Source organism: Thalia democratica, chromosome 5, assembly GCF_965202585.1.
Source record: "Thalia democratica chromosome 5, ktThaDemo2.hap1.1, whole genome shotgun sequence".
Lineage (NCBI taxonomy): Eukaryota > Metazoa > Chordata > Thaliacea > Salpida > Salpidae > Thalia > Thalia democratica.
Genome location: NC_139169.1, coordinates 34,405,213 through 34,423,210, shown reverse-complemented (window position 1 = coordinate 34,423,210; position 17,998 = coordinate 34,405,213). Strand labels below are relative to the sequence as shown.

At 26.2% G+C, this 17,998-nt stretch overlaps 2 protein-coding genes across 2 annotated transcripts; both read right to left on the bottom strand.

The window, feature by feature from the left end:
* Positions 1-1,454: 1,454 nt before the first annotated feature.
* Positions 1,455-6,907, bottom strand: LOC145836149 (endoplasmic reticulum membrane protein complex subunit 7-like). Its single transcript, XM_082943961.1, has 4 exons — positions 6,684-6,907; positions 5,942-6,117; positions 2,226-2,357; positions 1,455-1,899 (listed from the first exon to the last, which is right to left on the bottom strand). The coding sequence occupies exons 1-4, from the start codon at positions 6,897-6,899 to the stop codon at positions 1,773-1,775; spliced, it is 651 nt and encodes a 216-aa protein (XP_082800087.1). The 5' UTR covers positions 6,900-6,907; the 3' UTR covers positions 1,455-1,772.
* Positions 6,908-7,123: 216 nt separating this feature from the next.
* Positions 7,124-13,366, bottom strand: LOC145835940 (bis(5'-nucleosyl)-tetraphosphatase [asymmetrical]-like). The gene is made up of 2 exons (XM_082943712.1): positions 13,235-13,366; positions 7,124-8,368 (listed from the first exon to the last, which is right to left on the bottom strand). The coding sequence occupies exons 1-2, from the start codon at positions 13,341-13,343 to the stop codon at positions 8,049-8,051; spliced, it is 429 nt and encodes a 142-aa protein (XP_082799838.1). The 5' UTR covers positions 13,344-13,366; the 3' UTR covers positions 7,124-8,048.
* Positions 13,367-17,998: the final 4,632 nt, after the last annotated feature.

Below are 17,998 nucleotides of genomic sequence, written 5' to 3'. Positions count from 1 at the left end.
TAGTAAAGCTACCTTAAATAAGCTTTTTGATAAAAACTTTAATGATACAAAAAACAGTATTTATATGATGGATGTTGCGTAAATAATCCAAATTTCATTACTTTATGTGTTAAAAGAGTCTAAAATAATAGGTTTTTATTGATTTCTGTTCGAAATTTAATGTTTTTTGGTAACCCTTATTGCTGTGAAAAGTAAAGTAAGGTGCTTAGTTTTTTTATTTTGTAAGAGGTCATGTTGCTAAACTTACTAGTGATAGTAAACTGTAGTAAAAATTATAATATTGTTGAAAATACTTTTACTACTCTTGTCTTTATATGGTGTTTAAAAATATTTTAAAGCTTCTACTATTGTAAGTAATGTTGGAAGCAAAAAAACATTAGAATTAAATTCTTACACTTGCATTAAAGACAATTTCCTTTACAACAACTAATTAACAAATTACCTGAACTTAATTATTACCTCAAATTACTTGAATACAACACAGTCTAATTCTGTCTGTTTGTAATCGGTGTTGGTGTTAGTCAATTTATATTTATTAGTAAACTAGTATTTTTATGTTATGTTTTCAAACTACCTATCTTGTGACTGACCTAAGAAAGCCAAGTAGTAAAACAAATAGCCGCAGCAGAAAAAAATATATATAGGAAGTTCTCGAAAAGTTGAATATGAACCATAAATTATCATACTTTAAAAAATAATATAAATGCACAACTTAAAAAATTAAAATATCTATAAAATTGGAAACGTTTTAATTTACTGTTTCAAAATAAAGTAACATAGAGTACATGAGTATAAAACTATTGAAAATAATTGCATATGTATTGCAAAAAAAAATAGTACATAGTATTTGACAAAAAACCTTTACTTTAAAATAAAAAATAAGAAACCGTTTAAAATAAAACCATATTGCTAGTCAAATTGTTAAATTTAATAACGGAAAAGTTTTATGAAGTTTTTTTTTAATGCATTCAATCTTACAAATTTTTAGACAAATACTAATTGAAGCAATTAAAAAAAATATAAAATCAGACTTTTTAAAAATTTTCAAGCCATGAATAAAAGTTTCAAGAAAATTCTATAACATTTATAAAAATTCAAAAGCTCTATTACAAGTAGAATGTACATAAACATTTAAAAGTATAGTTTTAACAATAAAAAAATCAGTAAAACCAAATGTAAAATACTCCAAGTTTACCATACTGCCTAAAAAGATTTCTACAAAAAATTGTGTTAAAAAATATAAGGAACTATTGTTTTAAATCTTATACCTTTAAATATTTTTAGTTCAACTAATTTATGTAGAGTCATTTACACTTTTTTTATTAACAACAAAAAAGTACTTTTAATCTGTTTTATCAATACTTCTTTTAATATAACAATTAAAAACTCTATATAAAACTGTAAAAAAAAACGAAATTAGAAATACTCAAATTAAAACATATTAAAAAGTTACAATAAAACTGTAGCCGGTTTAAATACAATAACAAACTATTTTTGTCTTTTGAAACAAAACTTTAAAACTAAACTAGATAAAGGAGAGTTATCAAGAATACATGTAGTTTTAAGTTGAATTTATATATTATCACGTAGAAGATGGAAACAAAATTCAGAAAAAATTCACGGAACAAAATACACAAGTGTACATATTCCTAAATTTAAATACTAAAGTTTTTAAACTTATAACTAAGGAAAGCTATCAGGATTTTTTTTCAAGTTGACTTTATCATTATCACGTAAAAGACATATACAAAATACACAACACACACGTTCTCCTACCTCTCCTTCCTCTGCCTGGCCGCCGTCTTCTTGCTCTCCAGCGCCCGCTTGTGCTTGTTGGAGCTCGAGAAGAAGTTGGTCATCATGTCGCTCACGTCCGGCATCTTCTGAGGGTTGTTGAACCTGTTGGTGTTAAAAAAATAGTGGTTGTGCTGAGGTAAATTTGTTTGTTCAGACTTAAATAGTGTTGTTTTTATTTATGATGTTTTAGTATAATGGTATATATAATGGTATAAGTGTGTAAATAGTAAATAGTTTGCAATTAAGTTAAAACCGTTAAATGTGAAATAATTATGACATTTACACAAAAGACGATAACTTATACTTTTATTTTAAATGTACAAATGAATTAAAGTTGCAGTGTTAAAAAATTGTTTAATTTTTTTATTACAAAAAAATCTTATGAGTCTGTTACAATAACTATGTCAGTATTAAATTTTAAAACGAACCTGCTCATTTGTTCTTCCATTTCTTTTTTCATTTCGGGATCGTCAGTGTTGACCAATCTGCTCATCACCATCAGCAACAGTACGGGTACCGCCATTGTGAGCATGTAGGGATTTTTCAGTATGTTAATTATCCTGTTATTTATATGGAGATTTCAGTATGTTAATTATCCTGTTATTTATATGTAGATTTCAGTATGTTAATTATCCTGTTATTTATATGGAGATTTCAATATATTAATTGTTCTGTTATTTATATGGAGATTTCAGTATATTAATTATCCTGTTATTTATATGTAGATTTCAAATGTTAATTATCCTGTTATTTATATGGAGATTTCAATATGTTTATTATCCTGTTATTTATATGGAGATTTCAATATGTTTGTTATCCTGTTATTTATATGGAAATTTCAGTATGTTAATTATCCTGTTATTTATATGGAGATTTCAGTATGTTAATTATCCTGTTATTTATATGGAGATTTCAGTATGTTAATTATCCTGTTATTTATATGGAGATTTCAATATGTTAGTTATTCTGTTATTTATATGGAAATTTCAATATGTTAATTGTTCTGTTACTTATTTGGTGATTTCAATTGTCACTTACTCTGTTATTTGTATGATGATTTCAGTATACCTAATATTTTGGTATTTATATGGAGATGTAGTCCTCGGTGGCCTGTGGTAGGAAATACTTTTAATTGGGGGAAGTCCCCTTTTTAGTCATAAACGCTTAGCGCGTTTAGCTCTTAAGGCTTTTACTGAATTTACCTTACTTATTAGATTTAACTTAGTAATTAATAAATATGTAATAAAGTTAATATAAATAATTTCTTTAATGAAGTGAGTTTATTGAATATGTGATATTAATATGATAACTAGAAAGTAGAATGACAAAGCAGCCAAACTATCAGTAGAATAAAACTGCAAATATAAACACAACAAGTAAACACCGAATTTTACAAATTAAAATGGTCTTAATAATGTTCTTAAAATGTCTGAATGTCACAATCTTAATACAAAAATAGGTGTTACTAATAGTACTACTAATAAAACAGAGTCTTAATATATGTCGCGCTTCATGCACAACGAAATCTAAACTAAGCACAATATAATACGATAATGCAAATAAACATCAAGATCTTATAAAATGAAAATAATTAAATAGTTCTTATAATCAATTTGTGTGCCTCGCGCACGGTCTTATGGCTTAACTGAGACTTCCTGATACAAAATAACAGGGTTGCCACTCGTTTTTCCAAATCTTTTTCAGGTTTTCCAAATTTATTTTAGATTTTTAAAAGTAAATATTTTTGGGTCTATTTTTAGTTTTAAGTTAATTTCTATAAAGGAAATTGTGTTAAATAGTACAAAAACATTTAAAAGATGCTGTAAAGTTATTTTAAATGTGTTAAAAAAAAAAAATTTGATGACAAAAAAATCTTATTTATATGATAGATTTTTTGTGTCAAATTGAAATTTTAATACTGAAAATGTTAAAATTATTAAAAATTCCACGTTTTTCCCGGTTTTTTGATCAAAATTACAGGTTTTTCCAGGTTTTTTTCAAAATTTCTCAAATTTCAGGTTTTTCCAGGTTATTTTTGCACAAATTGTCAAATTCCAGGTTTTTCAAGGTTTTTCTAGGTTTCCAGGTAAAGTGGCAACCCTGAAAATAAACATAAATTAGAACAATAGAATGGAGCTGCGCATATTGGGCGAGCTAAAGGCTAATGAGCACTTTCTTAACGTTATCAAGAAATAAGTACACAATCTCGGCTGACTATAACGCCAACTGGCGGAAAAGTTTAAAACAACGAAATCGAGAATCGACTTTGTTACAGTGATTCCAACATGTTAATTATTCTGGTATTCACATAGAGATTTCAGTATGTTAATTATTCTGATCTTTATATGGCGATATCAATATGTTAATTGTTCGTTACTTGTACCGTGATTTCAATACTTCAATTATTCTGTTATTTGTATGATAATTTCAGTATACCTATTATTCTGGTATTTATATGGAGATTACAATTGTCATTTATTCTCTTATTTATTTGGTGATTTCAACTACCAATTATTTTGTTATTTGCATGATGATTTCAGTATACCTATTATTCTGTTATTTATATCGTGATTTCAATTGTCAATTATTCTGTTATTTGCATGATGATTTAAGTATAACTATTGTTCTAGTTAATATATGAAGATTTCAATTGTCAATTATTCTGTTATTTATTTGGTGATTTCAACTACCAATTATTTTGTTATTTGTATGATGATTTCAGTATACCTATTCTTCTGGTATTTATATGTTGATTTTAACGTGTCTATTATTTTGTTATATATAATATGGTGACCTTAGTATTTAACCTATTCTGTTTTACAACATGAATTGTGTGTCTGAACAGGGTTGCCACAGATCAAGCTGAGACTTTTCCTGACTTTTTATAAAAATTTTCCTGACTTTTCTAAATCAGGCTCTTTATTTAAACCTATTGTAAAATACATAGTCGAACACTTAAAACTATATATTTTTATACAGGTTAAAACAACAGTTTTTTTTTTTTTTGCCAAATTCAATCATCTAACTTCAATTACATCACTTGAACTGTCTATGTATGATTGATGTATTTGCAATAAAAAGCTATATCAGCAAAATACTTGTTTTTTTAATGTATAAACACAACTTGTCTGAAAATAGATACAATATTTTAGCATTTCCTAACATAAATGTATCTAAATAAACGAAAAGACATAGAAGTAACTTTTACAGTCAAAATTTTAAAAAATAACGAACTTTTACAGTTGAAACCTTAAAACAACAAAGAACTTAATCAAACAAAGTTTTTTTTTTTACTAACGCACTAAAATTTATTTTCTTTGTTTCTTTATAAGAATTTTAACTTCTTCATCTAATGGAGATAAGGTTTCCTTTATCTGGTCTATCTTATTTATCCCATTTAACTTTCTTGGCAGTTAAAACCATTTGCCTCATTTTAATTAAATCGTTCTCATCTGATGCTCCTACACTTACCAAAGAGAATATTTTCTGTAAATCTAACCACAGTTTGTTGGCTTCATTTCTTTCCTATTTGCACTTATTTTATTAATTTTTACCAGTTGAAGGCATTGGAAATTAAGTAATTTTGTAAACTTTTAGGAAAAATTTGCCATTTTAGTCTGACTTTAAAGGATGTTTAATTAATTTTTTACCATTTGAAGGGTTTGGAAAATAGGGAGCTTCGTAAATTTGAACTAACAAAATCTGACATTTATTCAAATTTCCTGATTTTTTTTCAAAAACCCCATTTTTTCCTGATTTTTGTCATTTTTTTTTAAGTTTTTCCTGACCTTGTGACAACCCTGGTCAGAAGCAATTTAAAATACTAAGTAACTTATTTAACAAAGCATAAAGTAATCTTGCCTGTTTTTATCATAAAGTTTAATTACTAATATGCAGCAAAAAAATACAAGCATTTATATACAAAATTAAGCCTGAAGTATTCTATCTTTGATAAAGCATATTTATTTCATTAAAGTTTTATCTTTACAGGAACAAAACTTTAACACTTAATTTTTTAATTTTTATTAAAAAAAACCTTAAGGTTACTTTCTGTTTAAGTAGCCTTATAACTTAACTAAAACTTTTACTTGACTAAAAAATTTTTTTAATTCTTAATTTTTGAAATAAACTAACTAAAACCAACCTGAAGGTTTCTCTCTGTTGGAAGTACTTGGGCACTCCGACTGGTTTGAACTCTAGAGGGTAAGTGACCAGTTCGGGCTTGGCGAGCTTGGCCAGGTTCAGCTTCTTCGCTCTCACGTTTCCCTTGCTGCTGACCTCAACGCGAACTCCCTCGTACGATTGACCGGGGCAGTTCACCTGTTGGAATGTACCGTAACGGAAAAATTACAAAAAATGATGCAAAATTAAAACGAAGGTAAATAAGTGAATGATTTTTTGCTGCATGGTGGTCTCGCGTTTGGAAAAGAAGTTAAAAAAGAAACTTTTTTATTTGTCATCTAATTTTTATGTATTATGCATTAATAAAAATAAAAAAAATGCTCGCCAAAAAATGAAAATGCTCGATAAAAAAATAGCTATGAAGATAAAACACACTAAATTTTGCTTGAACAAAATTTGAAATGTGCTAAAGTTGTGTAGTTTATGTGGCAACATACTTTACAAACTGTTTGTTACTATTAGACTTTAGTTCATTTAAAAGACACATATTTTTTATTATACAAAAAGACGGTAGCTCAAAAAGTTTAGTGTTTTATGTTTTAATCTAAATTGAATTTAATGGATTATTTATTGTGTTTAACAAAATGATTCAGGTTGCTAATTGTATAACTTTTGTTATAAATTTTTTATACTCATTTACAAAACCTGTAAAAGCATTTATGCAAAAAGTAAACATATTTCAAAGTAAATTATTTACAACTCACAGTGGCGACGTAAGAACCCTTTTGAACGTTGTGAATGGTGAACTTGTTGTCAGTTCTGACGAAACCCCGGTGAAGTCCCCCTTCCAAAACCACTTCCGCCATCACGTTGTGGTTGTCGGGTCCCTGGCAACCCCTCACCCTGCCTTCAACCTTGAAACCATGGCAACCTGTTGCTAGGCAGGTGGCAATGAGGACTAGTAGTAACAAATACTTCATTTTAATACTAAATCTGTTAGTATTTTGTTAAGTTTTATGGTAAAATATCTAAAAGCTTTGCACTGCAGTACTGTTAAAAAAAAAGCAGAGAATAAAAACTATGGACTTTGTTTTGTAATAAATTATTTTAACTATGTGATAATTCAAAGTCAACAATAAAATGAAACCCAAACATTTTATTTTATAGTTGACAAAGTTTTATTCATCTCTTAAGAAAACAAAAATTTTGGTTTAATTTTTTATTTTAATATTTAGGTAAGTAGTTGTACAATTTATAAAAACGATGACGAAGAAACTAATTTTATATGATCAGCAGTTGATAACGTAAAAATAAGCTAAAGTTACTGAATATGTTGAGAAAGTGTCAAATTTTAAATGGCAAATATATTTTGCATAGATTTGCCTCATTGTAGTTTTCAACTAATTTTCTACTAAGAAATAAAAAAGAGTTGGCAAACTAAAATAATCAGGTTTTAGTTATAAGTATTCAATAAAGTAGTAACAGGTGGTAAACAATACTTGATAATATTTTAAGTACTATACTTTTAGTATAAGCATATATTTTGCTAATTTGCGTCTAATAACGTATTTACTATACTTAATAAGTACTAGTTACATGAATATTTCAAATACATATTCAATGAATACAATAAAGCGACATTTTTTAAAGCATATAAAATAAGTGAAAATTAAGATTTAAATCAAAAGTTTGTCATGAAGTTACTAACTACTAAACAAATTGTGTTAACACACAATTGAAAAAAAACTATATCACACTGTAACAATATTTTCTCAAATTTAGTGAATTTTAATGCAAGTTGGAAGTAGTTTTTTTATAAAATATTAATATACAGTATATTGTACTGTATTTAAAAATTGTATTTTAAGAAAAAGTAATTTTTTTTCAACCTGACAGAGAGCACAATGTTTTGATTAGTTTATACACTTTAGCAATTTAATTTTATAATATATACTTTTTACAATTTTATATAAGCAATATAAGATATACAAATATACTTGATATTTTAAAAGCTCATCAAAAGTTTAGATCTAAAATCAATAAATACATCTTTGAATCAATATGATTTAAAATGAAACTTTTTTTAATTTCTACTTAAGTTCAAGTTCACCACATATTTTTTGCAACAGTTAATTAAAATGGCCTGATGAACCAACATACTGGTGCACTTCCCTCAGCGCTCCCTGCAAATCCTCGTACTTTGCATACTTGCACGCATCTTCAATACCCAGCCACTTGAACTCTGTGTGCTCCCTGCTCAACTTCACCTCCTTGTCACTCACCAACTCGCCCACAAAGTACACCACAGTCTTCATCTTGCCCCTCACGTTGTACTTCAACTCGATCTTCTTTGACAAGTCAACTTTGAGGTCCTCCTTTTTGAATCCGGCTTCTTCTTCGGTTTCTCGCAACGCAGTCTGCATGTCATTTTCACCTGGATCCACGTGTCCTGTAATTTTAAATAATTTTTGATTTTTAATGAAAAGTGTGTAATAAATTTAGTAAATATTTCTTATAATTTATATTTTTTGTTTGTAACATAACATGTTTTAAATATAAAATAATTATATTAGATAGTAAAGGTGTGAGTAGTAAAGGGGCCATAATTTATAATAATAAGTATTTACAATAAGTATTCTGGAGTTGATGATGAAGAGCAAAAAACATTAGGGGTTTATAAGTTTGAATTTTTGCAACATTTTGTGAAGAAGGCCATAGCTTTAATAATTTCTTCTAGAGGGATATTATGAAAACTGTTTGAGAAACCCTGATATAAATTCTTAAACTCGAAAGTCCTTAAAAATATAAGGTTTTTGTAACGTTTCTTTTATGACTTCAGTTAGCACCTTTTATAAACACAGGGTTGCCACTCTTTGTGTCAAAAAAATTGTCTTAAGTCATGCTGAGTTTTTGTTATTGTAAAAGAAAATAAAGACATTTTACTATATCAATAAATATCAAGTTCTAAGACAAAACTTGTTATAAAATTTCAAAATATTAAAACTAAGTCAACTATGTCTCTCTCAAGATCAATAAAAAACTGGTCTAAGATTTTTGTTAAATTATATAACTACCTTTTATAAAAAACCAAACTGCCCTGAGTCAACCTGAACTTTCCTAGAAATCTTAAACTGTCCCGAGTTAGTTCAAAACTTAAATTTGTCTAGATTTATCCTGAATATGTGGAAACTCTGTAAACCGCATATTGTTCTCTGTAACATGTATTGCTCTTACCTTGAAAGCTACAAAAACATTATTCTTAACAAAATAAAACGAAATTCAAATTAGTTTTTGAGATATGACAGGTCAAAGTCAGGCCAAATAATTGGTTCCTTATGGGAAGGGAAAACTAAAACAGCGTAAAAAGACTGTTTTATTTAAAATCTATCTCCTCCTACATTTTTCAAGCAATCTTCTTTAACCTTTAAACTGTTTGAAATAGTTAGGTAAACATAATACTCTTAAAGAATAAAAAAAAACTATTATTTAACTTTCGGTAAAAGACATCTGTTCTACTAAAAAATCTATTTGGAAATGGTTTCTCAGTGAAAAAGTAATAGATCTTTGTTTAGAACATTCCATTCCCCTTCAATTTTACAATCAAGAATAGAATCTATATGCAAGTTCAGCAAATCACATTTAAGTGGGTGTTTCTAATTAAAAATATTTCCATCTTAAACTCTCATGAGGTGGTCCATCTTGTGAGTCCCATCATCATTTTTACCTTAACAAGTAACAATATACCATTTGTCTGATGATCCTTCACTAATTAATGTAACATAATAATGCCCTATCAAAATATTTTCAGAGGTTGATATTTATTTTTTCTTTAAAAATAAATTAAATAATAGTTAATATCAAAAAAATACCTAGTAAAATGTAATTCTACTATGTGTATATAATAGCTCTTAGCAAGGTATCAGCTTTTATATATTATAAAGATTAAAGTTTTTGCTAAAATTAACTCAAAATTAAATAAAAACTTTTAGTGAGCAAAAAACAATAAAAGGCTTAATAGACTATTAAACATTTAAATGTAACACTAATGACTTGAAGAAATTAACTGCAATTCAAAATATTAACTCTATATTTAAACAAAACCTAAAACAAGCAAATACAAATAAATTAAACATAAGTTCATGAGTTCCTTCATTCAGCTACACAAAACACACAACTGCACACATAGAATGTACTTTATTATGTTTTTGATGAATATTTTGAAAAAATTTTGCATCATTGATTTTAAGCCTTATTTCTCATAACTATAGCAAACTCTAAATATTCTCTTAAGTTCAACATAATGAATAATGTAAGTAACTGCAGCAGTTCATTACAATGCAAATGAAATGACATTACATCTGTAATTTATTTATGGCTAGATGACTCCACACATTTTACATTCAAAAAAATAAAAACTAAATATAAAAATAACAGAAGAATTTGCCTTTTCTATTATAAAAAAGTACAATTTTACAGATAAATTTTTCATATTTTGTGTAATAATGACGTCATAATACATCAAAAGCAGTTGAAATGTTTTTAAATGTATGCCTACAATTATAAGCTTTCATTTAAGGTACAAATTATAAGCTAGGACATGTATAAGTGATTTTATTACTGTTTAAGTCAAAAAATATTTGATTTTGGGAGTTGAAATTAGTTTTTTGGGCAGCATGGTTTTTTTGCTATTTTTTTAGATTCTTCATAATGAAGTAAAAACACATCCTAATCATATGTACTCATATGAATTTTACAATATGCAGGGTTGCCACTCTTTGAGCCAAAAAATCTTCCCTGAGTGACCAAAAATTTCCCTGAGTAACCTTAAATTTCCCTGAGTTTCCCTGAGTATTTTTCAAATCTAAAAAAAAAAAAATTCTCTTCTAACACAAGTTATTAATACCTCATTCTCATTTTTCTTCTTTAATAATAAAAGGAAGGTTGTATGTGTATGCTTCTGCATTAAATTTATGAAAAATATGTTTTTAAAAACTCAATCTTAAAAGGTTTAAACCAATTAAAAATTAAAAACTAAATTTTTGCACAACTTTGTGTAAACTTGTTAGTTAACTTTCTACATAAAAGAATAAAGTTTAATTTGTTTGACATTTTAATTGACAAAATTTAATTATACTATAATAATAATTTCACATGAAGAACTCACTTAAATGCATACATATAATAATGAATAGTTAACAACAACTTTCATTTCTCTAAACTGTTTGATTTTACTTAAGTAAATATAAATTTAAAACTTAAAAAAACTACAATGTTAATACTAAGAATATTGAAGAACTAGCCGCAAGGCTAAAAAAATTCTAAATAACCACTTAAATAATAAAAATTACTACTTTTGAACAAAATATCGAAACTGGATTAACTAAACCTCATTCTAGATCTAGAAAACAATTTCCTTGAGATTTTCAAAAACTTCCCTGAAATTTAGAGAAAAAATCAAAACTTCCATGAGTTTCCCTGAGTTAAAAGAAAAATGCCAAAATTCTCTGAGTTTCCCTGAGATTTTCTACAGTTTGAAAATTCCCTGAGACTCCCTGATTCCCTGAGTGTGTGGCAACCCTGAATATGACCAAAAAATGTGCTGTACTCCCTACCCCTACGTTAAAACTTAAAAAAAATTGTATCATGATGTACCCTTAAAAAGTTAGCCATGACTATACATAAATACTAAAACAAACTAAAATAATTAAAACAACACATGCAATGAAATAGTAACTGTATAATAAACAAGATAAGGCTCTTTTAAAATATACTTGACTAACTTCTTAATTAGAAGAATTTAAGTAACTTACTTAACCAAAAAACAGCCTGATTCAAAAATTTTGCAAAGTAGACTTTTGTGTATATATCAAGGTTTCACTATGGAAATGTCCTTATCACAGATCATCAATACTAAAACCATTACATACAATAACTACTTGTTCAAACAGGGTAATAGTTCAACATGTTTCTAAAAAAATTTTGCAATTTTAGTCTGACTTTACAAAGGATTTATTAATTAAATTTTACTATTTGAAGGCTTTGGAATATAATGATTTTGTAAATAAATTTCTAAGAAAATTTTGCAATTTTAGTCTGACTTTAAAGGATTTTTTGTAAAATTTTTACCATTTAAGGCTATGAAAATTAAGGAACTTTGTAAGTTAGAACTGATAAATTCTGAAATTTTGACCTAAAAAACTGACTTCTTGCTATTTTAACCTAAAAACTTACTTTTGGTCATTTTGACCCAAAAAAAAACTGACTTAGCCTGACCCATGGCAACCCTGCTTACTGTAAAAGAAAAAAAAAACTTATTGTTATTCTTAATATAAGAAAGTTTGTTTGAACAAATTTTTGTTATTGATATTTTAAAGCTAAATAAAGTATTTTGTAAATTAAAAGTACTTTTAGAATTATAAATAGAGGACAATTTTAAAATATGCTAAAAAGTGAGTAATTTATCTCCTAATTGTCTTAAAACTTTTATCACTATCACTAAACTGTTAAGTAATATTATTTTCCTCATTTTAAGTACTAACAGATTTATTGCTTTGTCAAATATAACCTTGAATTTAAAGTTGTATGCAGAGAGATTTTTTAAATATAGATGTACTTTTGTTAGAACTGCATCAGTTCTATATATAATTGAAGCTGAAAATATTTTCAATATAAACAATAGAACAAATAAAATTGAATGAAATCAGTAAACAATTTTATTGAGAACAAATTTTTATGTAACCATTACAAAAAACTGTTAGGAAAATTTAAGTTTAGATTGAAAATAACAAAAAAAGAATACTTTAACAGATAAATTAACTTAAAAGTTTTGTTAAGTAAAGTTGTGTTAAAAAGAAAATTAAAATTGTTAAATTTTACAAAAAATTAATTATAACCTGACACAAAATGTATTATATTTATACAACTAACTTATACAGGTAATTGAAACAGTTTGTAATTTATTTTAACTGGGACTGAATAGTAAATATAGTTAAGACTACTATAACTTTGATTAGCTACAAATAGATAATTGATTTTATTATAATTATAATTTGGTTAAATTCAAATTTAAACACATTTTATAGAATTTTTTATACTTCATCATTTCTAAATTTATTTTAGTAATTAATTATAGTGCAAAACAAGAAACATTTAAAAAGCTAACCTCCATACTTAATAAATTAACTTATCTGCAAAAATCAAACTCTACTAACATTAATTAAGTTTCATTTGATACTACAAAAGCAACTTTGTATAACTAACAATATAAAGTTTTAAAGTAGTTTCTACTTTCATTATACATTATTTAAGACCTTACCTTTAGGAGGTGACCAGTGAAAATCTCCGTAAGATGCTTTTAATAGAAGATATTCTATTAAGAGTTGCTTTCTTCTGAACAGAATAAACCCAGTAGCTCTTGACCTCATTTTACTTAAATATGTTCTACGTGAAAGCTAAGAATGAGAAAAATAATCAAAACCACACTTTTTAGTAACTGTTTGAAAAAAATTAAAAAAATATATAAATTTAAATTCAAGCAAAAAGGTTGGCTCAATTTTACAAACTAGCTTGAATAAGATTAAGTTTATTAAAAAGCCTAATAATCTTTAATTCATAAACTTTCATGTATAACTTTCATCAAACAATTATTAATGAAGCAGATGCAATTAATTTTTAAAAAATAAATTGCAAATTTGGAATATTTGCAATTTTTTATGTTTGTTTATTTGAGCATTAAAAAATAAACACAAACTATGACTTTCAAAATATGTATTTTTCTTTCATATGTTTTTAGCAATGCATTGATAATCATTTAAAACAGCAAAAAAGACTACTTTACTAAAATATACTTTCTTTTAAAACTCTATACAATTATTTTTTAGAATTCCCACGAATATGTATATAACTTGAAAAAAAGTGTTTAAAAAATTATAAAAAAATAAATTATTTGATTTTTCAAAAAACTAATACTAAAAATGAAACAGTTTTCTAATATAAAAAGTATAGTTTGGAAACTATTGATATTGCACTTCTAAAAATATTGTTCAAACATAACTTTTAAGTAATGCAAAACTTTCTGGAAATTTGTTGTCTTTAGTTTAAAATAGAAAAAAGATGATGAACTTATGGGGAAACTTTAAGTTTTTGAAAATTGACTATAAAAAAGTGTGGTCATATGTTTGTATCATAAAAAAATTAGTAAAAATTACTATTACTCAAAGGATAATTGAAACTTTAATATTTTAAAGAAACTGGATGACTTATAGTTAATACTTTAAAATTTCTTTTGGGAGTAAATATTTTCTTTTAAAAGAAAAGTTTCCCTCTGCCTTTTTATTAAAAATTTGCTATTCAAATTAAGTATTCAAGTCAAACATAAAAATAAGTAAACTAAAAACAAGGTTGCCACTCTTCTTTCCAATTTTTTTCCAGGTTTTTAAAAGTACACATTTTTGGGTCTATTTTTTATTTAAAGTTAAGTTTAAGGTAAGAAACGGTGTTAAATAGTATAAAAACATTGAAAACATACTGTAAAGCTACTTTAAACATCTTTAAAAAAAAAATGATGGTAACTTTTTAAGTCAAATTGAAATTTTACTACTGAACATGTGAAAATTGTTAAAATTCCAGGTTTTACCAGGGTTTTTTAGAGATTGTTGTTAAAAACTCCAGGTTTTTTTTTAATTTCCCAAATTCCAGGTTTTTCCAGGTCATTTTTGCCAATTTGTCAAATTCCAAGTTTTCCAGGATTTCAGGTAAATTGGCAACCCTTTAAAAACATGAATTAGACAAATTAATATGCTAAAAATTTACATAAATATTTTATAATTTATTGTTATGAATATTTTTGAAATCAGCAAGAGCATCATTATTGAGTTTGTCAGTATATGCTTACAAACTCAAAAATAAACCTTTGTAAGTAGTCATAGCTTTGAATTACATAAATTAAAATTAAATATCAAAAATTGAAATATTAGATTGCATGTATTTTACTTGGCAAGCCAATTAAAAAACATTATTGGACTTTAATTTTGAGTGCAGCTTTACTTTTGTAAACTTTAAATAAATTGTCAAATTTATTTATTAACTTTGTCTAAAGGCATAGGGGGGAGAGAAAAAAACACTTTTTTAACGATTTGATCTTATTTTATATAGTTTTTACCAAGCAACAAGATACTTTTTACAGATTTAAAAAATTCAAAACGGTTTTTGAGATATGGCCAGTCAAAGTCAGGAGCAACAATAGGTTCTCTATGGAAGGCGCAAACTAAAACAGCAAATAATTAGAAATCTATCTTCACCTACGTTTTTTGAGATAACTACCTCAAATTTTTAGAAAATATTCGTTGCAATATTTAAAAAACCCGTTGGAACATAATTTAAAAGGATTAAAAAATAAAATTTTTATAATCCAAAAAAAAAAATTTTTTTGTTTATTTTGTATATAAAATTTTTATTTTTTTATTTAAAAAAATTCTTTTTGACAGAATTTTCTAAACATATGAAGGAGCACTTGCTGAAATTTTGAGGTAGTTATCTCAAAAAAGGTAAAAGATAGATTTTCAGTGAAATAGTCTATTTTTGCTGCTTTAGTTTGCGCCTCCCACAAAGAACCTATTGTTGCCTCTGACTTTGACTGCTATATCTCAAATTCTTTTTGAATTTTTACAATCTGTAAAAATTATCCTGTAGCTTAGTATAAACTATATAAAATAAGATCAAATTGTGAAAAAAGTGCTTTATTCCCCCTATGCTCTTGATCAAAATAGTTTTTTCTTAAACATAATCTTAAAACAAGCAAGAAAATTTACTGATAACTAAATTTGTATCAGACCTGTGAGTGTTTTCAGATTATATATATAGACATAACAGGGTGCTTATAAATGTAGCAACCTTAGGGGTTTTAAGCTAAAAAATTATTTTCATTTTGCAAATACCACACAAACACCCTTGCAAAATTCTAGATTATTTTAAGAAACTTTCATGCTAGTATCATTTAATTTAATAAAAACTGTCCCATTGCCAACTGTATAGGACCCAAAATATGATCAAAGCTGTTGATATATGTATTTTAAACTTTGTAACAAATATTAAACATTTACATCTTAATTTAAAAATTTCATGATATTAGTTTGTGATCTTTTTATGTTCTTTAGTAAAATGGTTTTTTAAGAAAGTTTGATTATTTTAGTTGTTTTAGTTTATTTACCAAATGTCAGATCAACAAACTTTATCTAAATAATATATGCTCTTAAAGTTATCAAAGCTACTAATCTGTTTTTCTGTTGTATTATAAGTTTAAGGGCATAGGGGGCAAGGGTTCAACATTTTTTTTTACTAAAAATAATATTGGATCTCATATGAAAGCTTATTATAGTACAAACTACAAGCCAGTTTTTATAGAATTAAAAAATATCATTTAAATTTTGAGATATTGTAAAATTTATAAAAAGTTTCCGATACAAACGTTTGGATCCCAAGTTTTTCAGGGTCAATTTTCTCAGAAATTTAAAAATCACTAAAAACCTATCTTCTCCTTCATTTTTTGAGATAGAAACCTAAAATTTTCAGGAAATCTTCCTTTTATAGTTTAAAAGACTTTGAATGTTGAAATTTTAAATATATTGAAAAATAAAAATTTTAGATAAAAAAAAACAAAAAAATACATTTTTTTTTTTAATAAAATTCTATTTTTCAAAATTAAAAAAATTCCTGCATTTGATCATTTTTAAATTTAATAATACACTTTCTGTGAAAATTTGAAGAAGATTGCTTAAAAAATGAAAGAGGAGATAGATTTTTAGTGAAATGGTCTTTTTTTGAGTTTTTAGTTTGCACCTTTCATTAGGAACCTATTGAGGTCACAGACTTTGACTGCTCATACCTCAAAAAATACTTTGAATTTTTTTTAAGCGGTTAAAAATGTCTGATAGCTCAGATAGAACTCTAGAACTTATAGTTCAACTTATAAAATTCAAGGTGGACCCCCCCCTATGCCCTTAAAATAAATACAAAACATTTATGTCACAATAAAGTTTTGCAAGTAAATAAAATGTGAACCCTGTCGAAAGGTCATCAGTAGTTTAAGTATTCTATCTCTGCTCTAAAAAGCTTGTCTTCATTTAGATCTGTAAATAATTATAGCTAATTAGTATTTAATAAATTTCCTAAAAACACCACTAAATATAAAGATAAGAGTGTGTGCATTATTTTGAACTTTGTAATGAATAATAATTACTGCCTACTTACGCATATTGCACGTACCTTATTAGTGAATTTATTTTGTTAAAAGCACATTCTTAAATTATTGTTTAGAGCCTAAATTAAATGGTTATGAATATAGTTTCAGTTTGATTTTGGTGCAACATAATCCTGGTAAATTACCATTTGCTCATAGAACTTAATACTTTGAAATAGATACTGGTTTATTTGATTTTGCAACAGCTGCTTGTGAAATTTCATGCTTGGCAGCTGACATAGTTTGATTGTTGATAATTTTTGTTGCAGCGTCAGCAGATACTTGCTTGAGGATTTGAGCTTAATGATTTCCCACACTAATATTTAATGTTAAGAAAGAAGAAATAAAAAAAGTGAACGCTCACAACTATGGTCAATGGATTGGTGTGGAGAAAGACCTTTCGGTCATCAAGCCTCACACCATATATGTATAAATAACTTTGATAAGTTTTATTTAAAACTTTGATAAAATCTAATTTTAAGTTAAATATGATTTTTTTTTTAACTTTAAGTAATTAAATAAATTAATTCTTAAAGGAAAAAAAATGGTATGCACTCTTTTTTAAACCCACAATATAAACCATGAAAATCATAGTCTACCATGGGCACCACACCATCTCCTCCCAAAGATTTCAATTTTTATGATCATGTACGTTCACATTTTTCTTGTTGCCCTCTCTACAAGAGCAACCCTGGAAAATGCAATAAAAAGGTCAATAATAGAACAAAAGGGAGAAGTAGTGAAAATGCTATAACTAACATATTTTCTTTTTTTTAAACTAAATGTGTTTAAAAAAAAAAACAAATATAAGAAAAAAAGACTTAAGAACTACTTAAGTAAATA

Excerpts from the sequence above, each read along its gene's own strand:
- LOC145836149 (XM_082943961.1), bottom strand. The coding sequence starts at position 6,899 with ATGAAGTATTTGTTACTACTAGTCCTCATTGCCACCTGCCTAGCAACA. Across the intron at positions 6,118-6,683 it reads AGGGTTCTTACGTCGCCACT|GTGAACTGCCCCGGTCAATC; the intron begins GTGAGTTGTAAA and ends ACATTCCAACAG. Across the intron at positions 2,358-5,941 it reads CAACAGAGAGAAACCTTCAG|GATAATTAACATACTGAAAA; the intron begins GTTGGTTTTAGT and ends TATAAATAACAG.
- LOC145835940 (XM_082943712.1), bottom strand. The coding sequence starts at position 13,343 with ATGAGGTCAAGAGCTACTGGGTTTATTCTGTTCAGAAGAAAGCAACTC. Across the intron at positions 8,369-13,234 it reads TCACTGGTCACCTCCTAAAG|GACACGTGGATCCAGGTGAA; the intron begins GTAAGGTCTTAA and ends TTAAAATTACAG.